Source organism: Myotis davidii, unplaced genomic scaffold, assembly GCF_000327345.1.
Source record: "Myotis davidii unplaced genomic scaffold, ASM32734v1 scaffold924, whole genome shotgun sequence".
NCBI lineage: Eukaryota > Metazoa > Chordata > Mammalia > Chiroptera > Vespertilionidae > Myotis > Myotis davidii.
Window position 1 is genome coordinate 1,208,569 of NW_006294764.1, and position 19,449 is coordinate 1,228,017.

The window sequence follows — 19,449 nt, forward strand, 5'->3', positions numbered from 1 at the left end:
GGGGGTGCTGGGCTGGGACTGGACGTGAGGGGCACAGAAGTGGGGGAGGCAGCACCGAGACGTGAGGGGTGGCGTGGATGTGGGAGTTCGCGTGGGGTAAGGGTGTGAAAGTAGGGGATGCTTTGAGGGGATGTGGGGGAGGAGGGACAGGTGCAGGGTCATGGGGGGGTGGAGTAAGAAAGGCTGTGGGAGAAGTCACGTCCTGGGCAGTGCAGGGGTGGGGCCATGGGACACGGCTGTAGTATGGCCCCCACTTAGGAGGCAGAAAGCAAGCGTGGACCCCCATTCTCCAGGCCCTCCTAGGGGTGCACTGCTTTTACAAGGCTCTGCAGGTCCCTCCATCTCTGCCTCTATTCTCTGTTCCTGTTGAGGGGAAGTCTCCCATTGGGAGCCCATTACCCAGAAACCCTCCTGCACAGGCAAGGGGTGGAACTCAACTGCAAATGGATGTCTGCCCCGTCCAGGCCGGTCCCAGGGGTGTGTGTGTGTGTGTGTGTGTGTGTGTGTGTGTGTGTGGTGAAGAGCATGGACACGTGCTAGAGTGCTTGCTTGAGTGTAAATCTTATCTTTACCATTTTATTAGCTGTGCAACCTTAGAGAAGTCCCTTAACCCCTCTGTACCTCAGTTTCCTCATCTGTAAAATGGAGTTAATGATTATTACTTACCCCAGAGAGTTGTTGTGAAGATTAAATAAATTACTGCAATGCATTACCACTATATGCTGTGGCATATGGTGAGTGTTCAACAGGATAATTGTTCTTATTAGTATAGTCTTTTGTGGTAGTTTTAAGTATCCCTACAAATTCTTTGATACCCTTCCCTTCAAGAGGTAGAGCTCATAGTTTTATCCTCCTCTCTTGAGTGTGGGCTGGGCTTGGTGACTTGCGTCTAATGAACAGAGTAGACTGCATTGGAGGAGATAGAGACCAGGTCGTAACGGGCATGGTGGCTTCCTTCTCAGTCTCCCTCCTGGATCACTTCCTCTGTGGGAAGTCAGCTGCCACGTCACAGGGAAACTCAAGCGGCCCTGTGGAGAGCCCCGCTGTGGAGGACCCCAGGCCTCCTGCCAACAGCCCGTGAGTGAGCCATCTTGGGGACGGCCCTGCAGTCCCGGAAAACCTTCAGAGGACCGCAGCCTCAGGAGAGACTCAGCCAGAAGCCGCCACTCCCTGCCGCTCCCTAGCTTAAGCCGTTCCTGAACTGGCCCATAGGAACTGGGATAATAAATGTTGTTTCAAACTGTTCAATTTGGGGATAACAGCAATAGATAAATAATTAATCTTCCTTCAGAATTCAGCTGGGGCCTGACCTCCCTCGGGAGGGGGGCCTTCTCTGCTCCGTGCCTGGGTTGGTGGCTCCCTGAGGCTCCCACAGCTCCAGTCCTTCCCATGAACCAGTCTCCCTCCCTCAGGGTTTCCATTGCCTGGTTCTACTGACTCCCATACACTGAGCTCCAACATTTCTGATTCACCCTGCCTCCCCCGCCCCCGCACCCTGTGCAGGGGTGAGGTGAGAGGGCAGCAGGAAGGAGGATGCTCTGGTTTGATGACTGGAGCTGAGCTGGTGGGGCAGGCTGTTCTCTGTGGCAGATTGTATTGTCCAAAGATGGTTGCAGCCATCTCTCCCATCGCCCATGCTTTTCCATGAGCTTGCCTTGCTCCCATCACACAGCGGTGAATGTCCCTGCCCTTTGAATCTGGGTGGGCTCATACTGCCTTGGCCAGTAGAGTACAGCAGAGGTGACAGTAAGTGATTTCTGAGGCTAGGTTACAGGAGCTGACCCAGCTTCCATATCGTTGGGGAGAGCATTTGTTTTAGAGCTCTAAGCACGGTATGAGAAGGTCAGCAATCGCAAAGCTGCCCTGCTACGAGAAAGCCCGGCCACATGGAGAAGCCGTGTGTAGGAGCTTCGGTCACAGTCCCCCAGCTGGAGTCCCAGGTGACAGCCAACATCACCACCACACATGGGAGTGACAGAGCCTCCAGGGGATCCCAGCTCCCAGCTATTGAGTCTTCCCACACCTTAGACGTCACCCCCTCTGTGCTGTGTCAATTCCTGACGCCACAGATTCATGAACATAATGAAATGCTTGCTTTAAACCGCGGAGATGTGGGGTAATTTGTTACACCCCTCCTCTGCTCTGTTGATAACCTGGCTCCTCCACAAGGCTGTCCAGGAGGCTCCGCCCAGTTCTTGAGGCAGGGACAGGGGAGGTGGGGTAAAGCAGTGGGGGACCCGCCTGAACACACTCTCAAGATTGTCACCTTCCAGACCCGGAGATTCCTAGGGGAGGTGGTGCTGACTCCCCTGGAGGGCAGCACCAGCCCACACTTCTGGTGGGGCTCCCAGGCCTGCTGCTGTTGCCCTGTCCCGAGGCCCAGCGTGCAGTGCAGGGACCGTGGCAGTGGCTAATCCCTTTCTAGCTCCTCTTGCGCCCTTTAGAGCAGTGGTTCTCAACCTTCTGGCCCTTTAAATACAGTTCCTCATGTTGTGACCCAACCATGAAATTATTTTCGTTGCTACTTCATAACTGTAATGTTGCTACTGTTAGGAATCGTAATGTGAATATCTGATATGCAGGATGGTCTTAGGCGACCCCTGTGAAAGGGTCATTCGACCGACAAAGGGGTCGCGACCCATAGGTTGAGAACCGCTGCTTTAGAGGCCTGGAGAGGGGTCACTCTCCTCCCATCTCCAAAAATAGAGGCAGAAGAGAGGCAGCACTGTCCAGCGGGAGGAGGAAAGCAGAGTGGAGGATGGCAGCAGGGCCTTGCCTTCTGACTAGAGGCTGGGGTGCGGGCCAGGCGGCGTTCCTGGGACTTGGTAGCTGGAACCCTGAGTGGGATCCTTCTGGCAGGCAGGCCCTCCTGTTACGTGGCTTACCTGGTGGGCAGTTGGGCCAGCTGTTCCAGTTCTTGCTCCATATGCTCCTGCAACTCGCTGGGCCTCAGCAGGACCTGGCAGATGGGGCAAATAGGGGCCTGGCTGTCAAACAATGCTGCTGCCTTTTTCTTACCTGGTGAGGGAAGAAGAACAGACAGAAATATGAGCGGGGCTGGTCTGTGGAGGGAAACCCAGGGTCCTAATCCTCGAACCCAAGCCTGCCGATGCCTCCTAGGGCTTCTTGGCTTCGAGAAAGGTGAGCCCGAGGGCCTCAGCGCTCATGAACATCACCTCTCTTTGCAGCTCCAGAGGCTGTGGCTGTGCACGGCACCTCCGCAGCCAGCTGCCCCTCACAGAAACGTATCGCGACACAAATGATGCTCCAGGCCAGCGAATTTCAGCCGGTGTGCGCAGGAGTTTTTAAAACATGCAATACCCGATTATTTTAGTCAGGGGGCACTGACTTATCTTCTCTTAGATTGTCAAATAAAAAAGCGACAACACAACATAAACTGATGAACAAAAATAGAACCAGAGACATAGAAGCATGGAACAGACTGTCCAACCTATGAGGGAAGGCGGGGAGTGAGGGGTAAGAGATCAACCAAAGGACTTGTGTGCATGCATATGAGCATAACCAATGGACAGACAGCAGCGGGTGAGAGCATGTGCTGGGGGTGGGATAGGCCAGGGAGAGGTCAATGGGGGAAGAAAGGAGACTCATGTAATACTTTAAACAATAAAGAATTTAAAATAATAATAATAATAATAATAATAATAAAATGACAACAGCCAACACAATAGCTTTCTGGTGTGAATGAATCAAAATTATACCTATATTTTTTGTCAGGCAAAAAATATAACATATTTTTTTGGTGTGCCACAGAATTTGAGTAATTAGTTTATGTGTGCCATGAGATGAAAAAGGTTGAAAATCACTGCTCTAGGCAATCAAACCTTGATCACTTCATTTCACACAGGTTAGTGAAGGTCTCGGTTTAATCAGACCATCGCCCAGAATACCAGGTCCCTCTCTCTCTCTCCTGTCCCCTCACTGCTTCCACACTCCCGAAATCTGGAGAAGGAAGACAAGAGGGAGAAAGGGGATCCGTCTCTGCAGTCATTCAACAAACGCTGTCCGCTGCCTACCCTCAGCGGTGGGCCACGGACTAGAGTCAGATCTAGTCCCTGCCCTCGAGGCCCTCACAGTCGAGTGGAAAAGCCTGGAAAGGACCCAGGTACATGCCATCTTCCAGGGTGGCTTTCTCTCCCAGTTCCTCACTTTTCCCAGGGTTCCTTCTCCCCACAGCCCCTTCTTCCCTCGTTCTGCATGCTGGATGACCTTGTTCCTTCTTCTGGCCCTCATCCCCACCTGTGCCCTCCAGAATCTGTATCCCTACCCCAGGTCCCTCATGTTCTGCAGACCCCAAAGGCCTTTTGGACACCAATGCCTGCATATTCCCAGAGAATCTGAAACTCAACAATCCAAAAATGAGTTTTTCCCCCTTTTCAGACCTGCTCCCCTTCAGCAGTGCCCATCTCAGTTAATGACATTTGCATTCACCTAGTCGCCCAAGCCAGTAACATTTGCCTCAACCCCCACATTTATTTAACCACCAAGTCCTGTCTGTTTTCACCTTTGATATTCCTGGAATCTCTATTCTCCTGGTTCAGGCTGTACCACCTCTCACTTGGATAACCTCACTGGCCTCTGTGAGTCTCAGATTCTGGGCTCTCCCCGCAAAATATCCTTCGAATTGTGTGGTCCCAATACACAAGTGCACATGCATATACCAGTAGGGCTGGCTATACTGGCTTGGGGGCTGGCCGGGAGCCTAAACTCTGTCCCTGACGGTTAACCAGAACACATCATGCTGGGAAGGAGCCTGAAGGTTGCCTATTACACCCCCTTGGGACGCCTAAACCCCCTCCCTTGCCACTTTCCCCCCCAGGGCTCCGCTAGTAGGTAGGTATAGGGTTGAGGAGCCCCATTCATCCAGAAACATCCCTGCCTATCCATGTGAACTTTAACTGTAGAAAGAAAGGACTACTTTAGCCTAAGCCTGGACTTTTCTCCCCGACTCTTCTGCCCCCTGGGGCCCAGAGAAGGTCAAAATCAGTTTGAGAAAGAATAAGCTGTGCCAGTGATGATCAAGATGGTTGCCTGAGAGGGTTGCCAGTTTAAAAATATAAGATGCCTAGTTAAATTTGAATTTCAGATAAAGGATGAATACTTTTTGGTGTAAGTATGTCCCAAATGCTGCATGGGACTAAAAGTGATTCATTGTTTTTCTAAAATTCAATGTACCTGGATGCCCTGTATTTTTATGTGCTAAATCTAGCAATGCTATGCCTGCGGGACCTCCCAGGTCTGGCCGAGCACAAGAACCCGCCTCCCTCTGACACAGCCTCAGGATGACCACAGCTCTCCTGGATGCCCGACTGAGTCGTCTGAGAGCTCAAAGGAAGGAGTAATTCATTCTGGTTATGTGTCTTGAGGAGTTAAAAAAACAAACAAAAAAATGATTAACCAAAAAAATGAAATTGAAGTTGTGACTTAGAAGTGTTCCAGGCAGAGAATGGGAGCAAATGAATGAATGAGATTTGAGTTCCTTGTGGCAGGGACCATTTCTTATCCATCTTTATATCTATAGACAATTGAAAACAGACCTGACATAGACTAGATGCTCAAAGATGAAGCAAGGGAGAGGAGAAGAGGAAGGGAGAGGAGAAGAGGAAGGGAGGGAGGTAAGGAAGGGAGGGAGGTGAGGAAGGAAGAGCAGGTTGTGCTGGAAGCCAGGTGACCTTCGCAGAGCTGGGGTGTCAGCTGTGGAGGCTTTGTGTCAGGATGGAGAAGGTAAGGTTCTATCTAGTCTGTGTGGCTAGGTCTCTGAGGAGGGCAAGGGGCCCTGCTGATCCTGTGTCCTGGCTGTGCCTCAGATGCTCAAGGGACAGCTGGCAGGCAGCTCTGAGTAAGAGAAGCCGGTGTAGCATTGGTCTGGGAGTGAGGAGATGAGGATTTGAGCCTTAGCTCTGCCTCTCACTTCACTCAGCCAGAGAATCTCAGGGTGAGTGAGACCCTAGATAGTCTTCAGGCCATTACCTATATTTTACAGATGGGAAAACTGAGGCTCAGAACTGGAAGGGACCCCTGTGCTTAGCTCTTGACCTCATTGCCTATTTATTTGTAAGTTCAGCAAATATTTCTTAAACAATTATTCTACTTCAAGTATTATTCCAGGAGAAACTGGAATTGAGAGAGAAATAAAACACACGCTTGGCCTCAAGGAGATCACAAACTAGTAGGGAAGCCAAAAGGGAAAGTTAGTGATTGCAGCCAGTGCAGCCCTGGTCAGGGCTCAGGGGGGCATGACTGGGTACTCTGGGTGGGGCAGGAAGGAGCAAGAGGACGGCTGCTAGGGGCTAGGGGAAAGATGAATAAGAGAGTTGACAAGGCTGTTGAAACAGATCACTGAAGCAAGGCTTAGGGTTTAAGGCGGGGGGGGGGAAATAGAGAGGAGACTGGAGAAAGGGGGATCCAAGGCGTGGGGTCTGCCTGAGGTGGAAATATGAGACGTTAAGCCCCTTTCAGCTTGGAATGCCAACTCTGGCTCTTAGGGCTCCTAGAGCCCAGAATCCTCCCTCAAGCCTGGCACCAGCCTTCAGCATCCCCATATACCCGTTCCCAGTTCATCTGTCTTGCTGCCACAGAGATCCACTTTTCTGAAACAGAAGGTTGGCCTCAGTTTCCCTGTTGGGACAATGGGCCCTCTTCCTGACTCCCAGCTTCAGGAATAGCATTGACAGAGGTCTGCGGAGGAGCCCCGCAGCCTATGCTCTCCATCCCAACCCCGTTTTCTCAGGCGTTGGAGTGGCAGGTGTCAGCGTGGCCATGGGCCTCCTGCTCCCCTCCCCCGCTGTGTTCCCTATAATTTTATATTGAGACCTGTGGTCATGACGTGGGTTTTACTGCACTAACGACATGGCCTGCCCAGGTTTAATGACAAAATCCATACTCTGGCCCTGGGCCTGCTCCTCGTTTGCATAATTCCCAGAATACAGCTCCCTGAAGCTTTTGACCTGGGCCATTACAGTGGCCATAAAATGGGCCATAAAACCGCTGGGGATGGCCCAGAGGAGGGGGCCGTGGTCTTGCGGGGGTGGGAACGAAGCCCTCAGCCCCCTACTCTTCCTTGGCCTGGGAGGAGGCATCCTCTGGCTCTCCCCTTGCACAGCTCCCAGGCTGGACAGGCCTCCAGAAATCCTTAGCCCCGCTGTCCATCAGATGCAGAAATCACAGGTAGGCAGACCGAGCCACCAGCGGCAGGCTGTCAAAAGCATCTTCTCCTTAAGCATCCGTTATTCCTGCCCTCACCTCCCACCCCATAGCTGGCCAAGCCCTGTGCCACAGGTGGGTCTAGGTCATTTGGGCCCATGTTCTATCTTGTCCCTCTGCAGGAGGCCTAGTTCCCCAGGGAGGTCAGGAGCCAGTCTGAGCAGCACGGTGGGGAGACACGGGAAACATGAGGGGATGGGGACAGGGACTGGGACGGGCTGTCAGTGCTAAAGATGATGAATGGAGGAGGTGAGGCAGGAGGCCCAGTGTTATCGGCAGTAGATGGCGGGTGCGGGCGCTCGCCGCTCCTGCTAATCCCCGGGCGCTGCCTCAGCCCTTGCACTGATAACGAGGAAATGGGACTGACAACAATTTTTAGCTGAGAGATTCTTCACCAAAATGCCAGGCGGCCGGAGGTCTGACAGCGCCTGATTGAGTGTGTGAGTGTGTGGGGGGAACGCCCGCAGCCCCCTCCCCTCCCATGCAAAGATGGATCGCTCATTCCGCCTCCCGTCCACATTCATTACCGCGCCTCCCTCCCGCCACCCCCGTTCCCACGGCACCTGCCACCTCCGCTTCTCTGCCTGCTGCAGGTATCCCTGGGAGCACGAGGAGAGCGGGGAGCAGAGGGGACCCTGACCCTATCCTCAGCTCAAAAGGCGTCGAGGTGACTACAGAGTCAGGACCTGCCTGGAGGCTCCCTGGCTGTGTGACCTAACACAAGAGGCTTCAACAGGAAGTGACTGGCTGTGGCTGTGAGGGGGATACAGGCACGCTGAGGAGAGAGGGGAGGTCAAGCTAACCAGCTGTTTCCTTGGCTAGGCCAGACTCTGGTGGTCCAGCCCTCAAGCCTTGGAACAAGGCCTTGGGCACCTGGGGTCCCAGTTCAGCCCTCTGCTGCCCCCCTCTGTTGGGAACTTCGGACCATTGGGAGCAGGCAACTCCAGGGCTGGCACAGCTGCTCCTAGGCCACCTTCCACGGGAGGCCTGTGCAGAACTGGACACTGGAGGATGAAGGTCTCGTTCAAAGGGGAAGTCCTGTCCTAGCTGGTTTTTGCTCAGTGGATAGAGCGCCAGCCTGTGGACTGAAGGCTCCCAGGTTTGATTCCGGTCAAGGGCACATGCCCAGTGGGGGACGTGCAGGAGGCCGCCAATCAGTGATTCTCTCTCATCGTTGATGTTTCTATTTCTCTCTCCCTCCCCCTTCCTCTCTGAAATCAATAAAAATATATATTTAAAAACAAAACAAAAAAAAACAAAGGGGAAGTCCTCCCTTCTTAGGTCACTAACCCACCTTTGGCCCTGCGACTCCCCTCCATGGGATGGCCTCTCTGGCTTGGCCGGTTTGGTTTTGTCCCAGCTCTGTTGCCCGGGCTTCCACTCCTACCTCTCTGTTTGTTCAAGCAGCAAACCCAGCGGCACGATCCTTCCTCTGTAGACCCTAAAAGGCAGGGCTTGACTGCCTGGTGTCTGACTTCGGGAGGAGGAGGGTTAAAACGAGGGTGAGGGTTAACCCTAAAGACAAATGGCAATGGAGGCTGGAACTTCTAAGCGTATGTACGTGTGTCTATGCATGTGTTTGGATGTATACACGTGTGTGTGTCCTGTCCTTCCTCTCCCTGCACCCCCAGTAGACGGGCCTCTATTTCCTAGTGACCAAGACACAGAAGAACCTTCAAGCAACATTCAGTGGAGTCACTTCTTAGTGGCTGTGAGGCCTGGGGCAAATCACTGAACACTTCTGAGCCTCAGTTTCTTCTTGTGTGAAACAGGGATGATAACGACTAACTCCTAGGACTTCCGTGAGCATCCAGTTAAATCAAGGCTGCGGTCAGGTGATGAGTCATTATTATCTCCAGGAGGACACTAGCACAGCTTGTTGTTTGTGCCTGTGTTGACCCCATCCCGATACCAGCCTGGCTTTGCCCTGTATCTGGCCTTCTTCCCTGCTATGATCAAGGTTGTGCATCACTCGGTAGGGAGGTACCTGGTCCTTTTGGCCTCCAGGGAGTTCCTTTTTCTTATCCATCCGTACTCATATACCCATTTAGTGGTCTGTATGTCAATATAGCCGTCCATCCATTCCTTTATCCATAATAACAATAACTGTTTATTGACTGTTATTATATGTTAGGCTGTAGGGTTAGTGCTACACACATTTCATCTCATGTAATCCTTACACTGGTCCTGTGAGGTTAGGTTTATTATCACCACCACTCTGATGAGGAAAAGGGAGCGCAGAACAATGATGTGACGGAGCTAGAAGTTTCAGAGCAGGGATTTAAATCCAGGTATTTCTGACTCCAAAACTGGTGCTCTTAACCAGTGTGGCTGAGGCAGGGAGAGCGAGGGGCAGAGTGTTGAGATATGATGATAGAGAGGCCAGGTCCTGGAGGATGCTAAAAATTACATTAATGATTTTTTTTAAACATACAAGCGAGAAGCCATTGCAGAGTTTTAAGCAGGGAAGTGATGTATCAGACTTGCATTTTAAAAAGATCTTTCTAACGGCAACTGCAGGAGGCTGTTGAGGAGGTTATCTCACTAGCTTAGATGAGGCATAATGGTGGCTGGTCCTGGCACGATGATGATGATGGGTAACAGAAGCAGGTGGACTGCACATGGGGATAAACGACAGAAAGGAGTCAAGGATGACTCCAAGGTTCCTGGCCTGTGCACCTGCTAGATGGTAGACCATTTACTGACTTGTGAACAGGAGGACGAGCAGCGGTCTTGGCAAGAAAGCAGATGAGCTCTGTTTTGGATGTACTCTGTTTGAAGAGCTAAGACATGTTGACGTCCATGTGAAAATGCTGAGGAGGCACTATATGTAAGGCAGGGATCATTATGGACCTGGAGACATTGACATATAGATAAGAACTGAAGCTCACTACTGCATCCTCTGTGACTAGAACAATGTCTGGCATATGGTAAATAGTCAATACATCCTTATTGAATGAATGAATAAAAGAATGATGTTAAGAGTAGGTGAGATCACTTGAGGAGAGAGTGTACAGTAAGAAGAGGTTGGAACAGAACCCTAAGTGTAACTACAACAGGTGGAAGAAGTTTAAGTCAACAAAGACTAAGAAGGAACAGCCAAGAGGAAGATGAAAACAAGTGTGATGTCTTTTACGTGAAGAAGGGAGGACTTCAAGGAATGGGGGCAATGTTATGGATTGGGTCACGTGCTGCTGAGAGGTCAAGGACATAGGATATAAACAGTGTCCCATCCACCCATCATATTCACAGTACAATTACCCTCCACTTCATCTATTCTTCATCCATCTAATTGCTCATCCATTCTCCCCTCTCACGCATCCCCTTCCTCCTTCTCTTCTCTCCAGAAAACCATGATTGGCACCTCTGCTGAGTGTGGGGCAGGAAGAGTTAACATGCTGACAGACGGCATTTTTTACCCTCAGTCAATATGAACAAGGCCCCAAGACTATGATTCCAAACATCTGGATTTCATCAATATGTGATCTGTCATCGTATATTGGCATTCCCCAGTCCCTGCGCCAGAGCAATGCGGCTGGTTTTATTAATACGTCAAATACATTATCCGTGTAATACACTTGTCTGGCTGGGGCCTCCCGCTGGGGCGGGGCGGCGGATTTGAATGTATGATGAATCAGTTTGCATTACATGTTCGTAAGTCATCATTTGTCAGGATTAATAGGCATCTCTGGTCGAGGAGGTGGGGGTGGGGCGGGCCGAGGAGAGATGTGTATTTAGCTGTGGCCCATGCTTATCTGCCAATGCCCAGAGATGCCCTGAGAACAGCTGTGCACCCTCCTGCCCAGACCCCAACACAGTGGCTAGTACTCGAGGGGTAGAGGTGACATTTTTAGCATTTCCAGAATCACTTGGGAACCAAATAGGCCTATTTGTCTCTGCTTTGGGCTTGCCAAGCAACCAAAAGGGATATGGCAGGGACCATTTGCACAAGCTGGCTAATTCCTACTCATCCTTTAAGACTCAGAATTCCTTCTTCTAGGGAGCTTTCTCTGGCTTCCCCAGACTTCACTAGGTGCCTCCTTTGTGCCTCTGTGCTACCTCTAGTCACACCATGTTATAATGGCCTTAGCCGTGTCTATCTCCCTCCCTATACCATACGTTTCTTGAGGGCAAGGAGTAAGTTTTTTACTGCGGTAGCCCCAGCATCTAGCAGAAGGCATAGCCCAAAGTAAGAGAATAGTATTGTAGTAGTAAGAGCAGAAATCAAGAAATGTTCCTTGGATGAATGAGTAATGATCCCTAACCTTGTTAATCCCCTCCCCCCGAAAGACGCAGATGTTAGCTGGGAGATGTGGGGTTTTCTCGGATTCCCTGTCCCCACGCTGACCCTGGTCTGGTCATCTCTCTTACTGGATATGCTTTTCTTCACTTGCTCCTCTTCCTTCTATAAAACATGTGCAGACCTCCTCACACGGCACCAGGTTCCTTCCATGTGACATATGTACTCAGGTATAATACACAGGGTGACAGGTTCATGCCCACGGGCCGTTGCCATCTTCCAGTCTCCCTCTACTCTGCCCACTCCACGTGGCCTCCTGCTCCTGGTGCCCTCACCGCTATTGTGATGGACACTATTTACTGTCTCTATCAACAGAGGGGTCCTACACTGAGTCAGACACGGCTCCTGGGTGGCCGGTGGCAAACATCTGCCAGACAGGCAGGTGGAGGTCAGCCTGTGTGGACAGGTTTAGGCTCAAACTTGGGCTGGACCTGGAGCCAAGGGCGCTGGGCCAAGGCACAGGCAAGTTCACTGAGTCTTGGGCATGGAGCCTGAACCCTTGGCCCCATGAGCTCCAGGCGAGTGTGCCAGCTAACCTGTTTAGAGGTCGTGTGGCTTTAGGGGCCACCGCTGTTTCACATGGCTGACCCTGGCTGTCCCAAACACAACTGTAGTCTCTCTCCTCTCCTAAAGCTACAATTCCGTTCCCCTCCTCTCGCAGCTAATAACTTCCAGAGAATGCCCTGGGCTGGGCCAGGCCGGTGGTGGCTGGGGCAGGTGGGCCTCCCAGAGTCCCCTTGGAGTAAAGGGCCTGATTCAGGAAAATATCCACAGGTGGACATGCACTAAGTACACCTCAAATGTTGACATGTGTGGGACAGGTGCTCAGACAACTGTGGGTATTTTTTCACATCTAAACAAACACACCTGAGCACCTATACATCTATGCAAACACAGACTGAGGGTACCTGTATCCTCCTGCCCGTGTGCCCACACACTTCACTCTCCCCCAGTGCCTTCCTTGCCATGGAGCCTAAATGCGAGGACTGTACTGTTTAAAGTAAATCCAAGTGTGCTTTACCCCCTGCTGGCTCTGACTATGGGCTTATAAAAATGAAGTGGGAACCTCCACAGCTGTGGGCCATAAATCCTGTACCGCTAAGGAGGGCAGTGTTACCTGCTTTCTAGGCTGGTGGGTGGAATCTGGGGCGCTGCTTAAAAGTGCCTGCAGGGCTGGATGGCCGCGGGCCAGCTGCCTGGCCTCAGGCACTGCCTGCTAGCCCAGCCCAGCTGTCTCCAATAGACCTGAGGGGTCAACAGGCCAGAGCCCTAAGGGGTAGCCAGGACCAAGAGAGATGCAGAGAGAAGTCGAGGAAGAGAAGGGCTAGGGTGGGCAGGGAGCAAGACAGCCACGTGCTGCTAAGGCTGAGGGGAGCCCTCGCATCTGGAGATCAATTAGCATCAATTACTGACTTCATTTAATTGTCGTCCAAGATGAATTTGTCATTTTTAGCTGGGAATTAATGGGAGACCTTCACCTCTCCCTGGCAGCAGCTGCAGAGCCCACAGCGGTCACCTCAGCCTCCTAGGAGCCCTGAATCCTGCTTGGGGCTGGGGCCAGGCAGGGGCAGGCAGCTAGTGGGGCTTCTGCTCCCTGGGCATGCTCTGGCCTGCCCCAGGCCTGGCCAGCCTGGCCCACTGGGGACCAGGGCCGAGGTGGGGGCCGTGGGTCCTGTGTAGCAGTCCTCTGCAGCCTCTGGCTTCAGCCAGAAATTAATTTGCTGGGCTGAGCATGTTTACCTTTTCCCAGCAAAGGCGAGACAGTAAACAGCGGACCAGCGGCTGAAATTGAATTGATAACTGCATCAACGTGCCAGATAACGCCTAAAATAATACGCCGATAAGGAAATTCGATTTGATTTGCTGCTGCGCATCAGATTGGCCCCATCTGTAGCTGCCTGTAATCATTTTCAATTGCGTTGGGAAACCTTATTTGTCCTTAAATATTTCTGTCATTTTTCATTGCTGGCGACAGATCCTTGGGCAGGTGGCAGGGGTGCGCTGCCTCCTGGGCGCAGGGTGGCGGCCGAGGAGGAGGGGTGGTACAGACTGGAAGGGAAAGAGCTGTTCCTCCAATCAATCACGCTGTCGACAGGGAGGGACGACTGGCTGGCAGAAATTGAGTTTGCCTCACAGGGGACGATTGAGCAAATTAATAGCCCATTAGCCAAGCAGTGACCTGAGAAATGAAGGTGCAGGGGTTCCTGCTCACTCAGGCCGGCCGGCCGGGGTGGGGCAGGGCAGGAGGGTCTGGGGAGGGAAGATCCGGGAGGCGGGTTCGAAGAGGAGAGAGGGATGTGTTGAATGGGATGGGGACCACGAGTGGAAGTGGATGATGCAAGAGCAGAGATGCGAGGTTGGGGGAGGTGGGGTAGAGAAGCAGGGTGTAGGAGAGATGCTGGGGAAGGAGGTGGGCAGAGGGGGCTCCACTGATGTCTCCTTGCTCTCTTCCCATCATGCCCTTTGTGACTGAGCACCGTGCTAATAAACTCCTCTCCTATCCTAGGCGCTACTCCCTTCCTCGCTCGGCTTTCCCCCAAACCCGCATATCCCCGGAAACACCACTCCCTGCAGAACTCTTCAGTGCAGGCCAGCAGGTAGGGTCAGTGTCTTCCTTAGCGCTCACTGCCACTTCCAGCCACTGCTTCTCCGCCTATGGGTCTGAGGTCAAGAACCACCCTGCATCCCTATCACTGTTATCCCCCGCTCTCCACATTCGTTGAGGACTTTGACACTCACCTGTCTACCCCAAACCCCGTCACTGCCCTGACCCCCACTCCTGTTATTGTTCCTGCACTCCACTTCCTCCCAGAGGCCTCTCCCCGTGAGCCCGCTCATGGCCTGTGTACTTGCTCCTCACTTGATCCTCCCATCTCCCCTAACACAGTTCTAGCCTGGACCCCAGGGAGCATCCCTGCGAACCTCTCTTGCCAACATACTCATGCTTGTTGCTGCCTTTGTGTTTTCCACTATCCAACTATTCTCGTTTTTGTCTCAGACACATAAGCAGCTAAACACAACTGGAGAAAAATCACAAAACCACGAAGATATGTGCCAATAAAAAATCATGGTGCCCAATTTCAGCACTGCCCAGCAATCGTTTTACATGCCCTTCATCAGCCCTAGCTCCCCTTCCCCACAGAGAAAATCCAATAATATTTTACTATCTTGAGTCCCCTCCTCGTCTCCTGTCCTCCTCTCTCTTACGAGGTGGCCTTGCTTCCTACTTCACAGAAATTTGAAGTTCTTAGGCATGGATTCCCTCAGCTTCCAGATCCACACTCACGTCCTTTTTTCTCCTGATTTTGATGGAGAGGTACCCGCCCTCTCTGTTTTAGCTTAATCCCTGCTGCTGTACTTAGAACCCTAGTCCTGACCACGTTCCTTGCGAAAGCTGTGGTGGTTCTGCCTCTCTCCTGCACCCCCTTTTCCCTCCTCATGCTTCACTCTATCAGCACATACATGCAAGAGTCTCCCCACACACAACTTCAACAGCTCATCCCATATGGCACCTGGAGGCAATGCCCTTTCCTTCTCCTTCCCTTTTCACCTAAGATGCTCTGGGGAATCTTCCTTGCTGTCCATACCCCTTTATCTCCTAAACACTTCTTCACGCACTGCGACCTGATTTTCATCCCCCCCTCCCCACTCTACGCTCACTCAAACCGCTCTCCATCAGATCCCTAATGGTCATCATTTGCCAAATATAATGGCTACTCCAGCTATATTCATTTATTTGTTAATTCAATAAATATTTATTGTCTTCCATGTACTAGGCACTACACCAAGATCTAAGGATACAATGAAATTTATTTCTTGATGAAGCTTACACAAGAGTGAGGCCATAAAATAATTACTTAAAAATTGTAAAATTGCAGCTGTGCCAAAAGGGAGGTGAACAGTGCTACGGAGCCTGTAAGATGGAGACTGCCTGCTCAGAGGGATCCAGAAAGGCTTCCCTGAGGGTGAGACAGGCTGAGATGTGATGGATAAGTAGGAGTGGATTGATGAGGAAAGGAAGTGGTAACACTGATCAAATGCTTACTCTGTGCCAAGCACTGTACTTCTCAATCCCCATTTTACTAGCATAAATGAGGAAACAGGCACACAAAAGTCGGCAACGTGCCCATGGCAACCCGGTGAGGGGTGGTGCTGGACTTTTAACCAGAGCCCATGCTCTTAACTACTCCACTCGACTAACCTCTGACGTTGGCTGTTATCCTCACAGTCATCCACTCCTCTCTCTGCACACTCTGCGTGGTCTCTACTCTGCTTTCATTCCCTCAATTCGTCCCTCCAGCCCCGACCCACCTGTGTCGCCGTGTACTCGGCTCTCTACTTGGAGGTCCCACAGGCTCTTCAAGTTCAACTTGCCTGAAACGGGACTCATCTATCTCTAGACCTGCCCTTTTGCTTTTTCTATTTCAATGAATGGCACCACCATCCACAGACGCCCCTACTCTGACAATCTGGACTCAGTCTTTACTCAGGCCCCTCCATCCAGTAAATCAACATCTTCGTTGTTGTTACCTCCTAAGCATCCTCAGAACCAGCTTCTTTTCTCCATGCCCTGGTCCAAGCATCATCATCTCCCGTCTTTACTCTTAAGCCTCCTTAGACATCTCTCTCCCCTCTTCTCCATTTCAGTCTCCACGTCCAGAAGGATCTTCCTCAAACACAAATCGATCCTATCATTCAGCCACTGAAGACCTTCCTTGGCTCCCAAAGCCCACAGCATAAATTCTGAACTCCTTATCACACCAGCCCCTCTCCAACCTCATATCCGCTCCAGCAACCCTGTGTGCGATGGCGGTACAAGACCTACCCCTTCACTTAGTCTTCTCACACCCAATAACGGCCACGACATCCATCTCCCCATGGCCAGCTGGTAACTCCCAAGACCATACCACACAATACTTCCTCTTCGAAGTCTTCCCTGGTAGTTCATTACTCTCTTTTCCATGCTGTTTCTTATATGTCTATGCCTCTATCTTGCACACACATAACACTGCAATTAGCTGTTTATCCACCTGTCTCCCCTTGTGGACTCTGAGCTCCTGAGCTCTGAGCTCCATTCTGGTACACTTGGGGCACGACACCGGGTCTGGCACAGAATGGGTAGCAGTGACTGTTGAATAATTCAGTGGCCAAGTTAATGGGAGGAGGACTGGAAGGGACTGCAGGATTATGTCCAGAAAGAATGAAAGATGACGGTGGGTGCGTGGCAGAGGTGGGGATGAGAGAAGTGGGAAGAGGGGAAGGACTCCAACGAGGTAACGTTGAAAACTCCTTTTGCCTAAATGAAACCTGACTTCACAGTCAGTGAGAGGCAGAGAACCCAAGGGTGTCAAAGGGTAGAAGCTCCATAACTGCTGTTCAGAAAACCCCAGTGTTCACAGACCTGGTGAGAAGAGGATGGGCACTGACCACCACACTAACACACCAGACAGTAAAACCGCATGCCTAGAAACACTGACAGATAGAGATGCCACCAGGACACCCTCGTGCTCAGAGCGGGTCCCCAAGAGCCTCCTCCAGCACAGAGCCCTCTGCCCGTCTCCAGGCCAGCCCACCACCCCACCCGGAACCCCCGGGCTGCTCTCTCTCTCTCTCCCACCCCCCACCTCTCAGCAATTTCCCTACCCAAGAAAGCTCTAAGGGTTTCAATTACCAGCGCATGGGATTTAGTGCCCTGGGCTTCTCTGACTGGAGGAGATTTATTTGAAGGTTTAGTGTCGTGGAGAATTCACGTCTTCACTCCCAGGAGCCCAGCTTCCGTCCTGAGCCCCTAAATCAGGAACCAAGATGGGCTATTGTCACTTACCGCATTAGCCTCGTTAGCGGACCAGGAGGGGTGATTAATAGCAATGCACACACAGCCATCCTCTCGCTGGCCGCTCTGCCTCTGCGGGTGACCTGGGAGGGGTGGGGAGGGGCTGAGCCTGGGCTAAAGCCCGGCACCATTGCCAGGCAGGGAAATCCCTGGCCCTTCCTGATCTGGGGACAGTTCAAAGATTAGCAAGCCTAGATGAAGAGAGGCCAGCCAAGGCCTCTGGTGCCTGACTCCTGAAGGGGCTAAGACAGCAGGAGAGTGTGGGGCTGGTTCTAGTATTGGCCCAAAATGTACGGCTGTGTGTGTAAGAGAGAGAGAGAGAGAGAGAGAGAGAGAGAGAAAGGGGGGGAGGAAGACTGAGAGGGGGGGGGGGAGAATATGAATGCAAAGAAGAGAGACTCATTGCTCAGCCACCTGGCACAGGAGATCCATTTCCTTGGTTGCCATGTGACCGTGTTTCTACCTGTTCCCAGAGCTGCCGTGCGGCATGGAGTGTGAAGGGAGGAAATGGTGTGTGTGTGTGTGTGTGTGTGTGTGTGTGTGTGTGTGTAGCACGTAGGGAAGTGTGGGCATGTTTATCTCATTTCCCAAACACCCTTTGAGTACTTACTACAGGCCAAGTGATTTTCTAAGAGCTGGAGATACAACAGTGAAGAAGGAAGACAAGGGGAGAAAGAGGAGGCGTGTGTGAGAGAAAGAGACCTGAGTAAGAATGGGAGAAAGAGAAAGAAGTGTGTGAAAGAGAAAGAAAACATTGTGGTTGAGAGAGATATGTGACTGTATGAGTGTGAGAGAGGCTGGCCGGGGAGACAGAGCGAGGACTGTGTCTGTGAGCAGGAGACGGGAGAGGCAGGTGGAAGGGAGCCGCTTGGGAGATGTTTGTGTGAACCAGGGTGTGTGTGGGGAACTGAGAGGAAGGAGTGAATGATGGAGATGTAGTGTGAGTGAGGAGAGTTTGAGGTGTGGATAGGAGGGAAGGGCACACAGGGGTGGAGGGGAGGGAAGAATGGGGGAGCAAGGGGTATGTGGTGGAGGTTTCTCTGTGTGGACAAGGGAGGGAGGAGGAAGGGAGAGAGAGAAGGGTGTGTATATCTATGATGAGAGGGTGTGTGTGTTATGTGACAGAGAGAGAATGGAGTATGTGTGTGAGAGGGTGTGTATATAAGAGGGAGATGGTGAGAAGAGGAGAGTGAATGTGTGTTTTCTCTCTTTTTTTGTCTCTGTAAATTCTCCCTTCCATATCCCCTTTATCCCCCAAAGTTTTAGAGTCAGGCTAACCTAGGTTTGAATTTCAGTTTTGAGAGCTTCATTCATTTATGCATCGATTCATTCACCAAACTGTACTGTGTATCTGCTAGCTTTTACTGTCCTGAGCACCATTTTTCTTACCTATGAAACAGAGCCTAATAGGGTGGTTATGATAACCCAGTGATGTAATGTATTAAAATGTCTTGTGAGCACCTAGAATTAGGAGCTAGATACACGTTGGCATGGCACCAGGCATGTGGGCCAAGGAATGGGAGCCACTGAGCTGGGTCTTCTGCTGATCCTGCCTCCTGTCTCTCTTCTTTTTCCACCCCCTTACCTCCTCTCTCTCACTCTCTCTCAATCACAGCTCAGCCCTAGTATTAATTATTAGAACCAATTGACTGTTTAGACTCTGATGTTTTAACTAATCACCACTAATGGCAATCACAATCATTTAGTTCTCAGGCAAACCCCTCTCATAGCTGAGAGCAGACTAGAGCAGGGGGTGGGGGGGAGGAAGACGGGGGAGTCCAGCAATAACTGGGATCTGGAAATGAAGGGAGTGGGACTACCGTCGCCAGAGAGGCTCCTCTTTCTGGAGCCTGGCCCTCTGGACCAGCAGGTCCGCTGGAGTCAGTCAGATGAGCCCTGCCTTGAAGGTGGGTTGACTTCCTTCCCCATCCTTACTTCTCTGCCCTTTGGCCTCAGTCTCCCCTAGTGACTTAGAATTATGTCATGGGAGTCTCCAGCAGTCTCACACTGGATCAGAAATATCCTAGCTGCTCCCCTTCCCTGAGTTGCTTTTCAATCGCTGTAGTTCTTAAAGGTCCACTTCCAGCACGAGTTA

At 51.6% G+C, this 19,449-nt stretch overlaps 1 protein-coding gene across 1 annotated transcript in view; it reads right to left on the bottom strand.

Annotated features, from left to right (window-relative positions):
• RNF220 (ring finger protein 220) overlaps positions 1–19,449 on the bottom strand; it is a 259,191-nt gene that overhangs the window by 34,925 nt on the left and 204,817 nt on the right. The window contains exon 2 of the mRNA XM_015567539.1: positions 2,886–3,018. Within this exon, the coding sequence (XP_015423025.1) occupies positions 2,886–3,018 (133 nt within the window). The remainder of the gene's footprint in view (positions 1–2,885; positions 3,019–19,449) is intronic.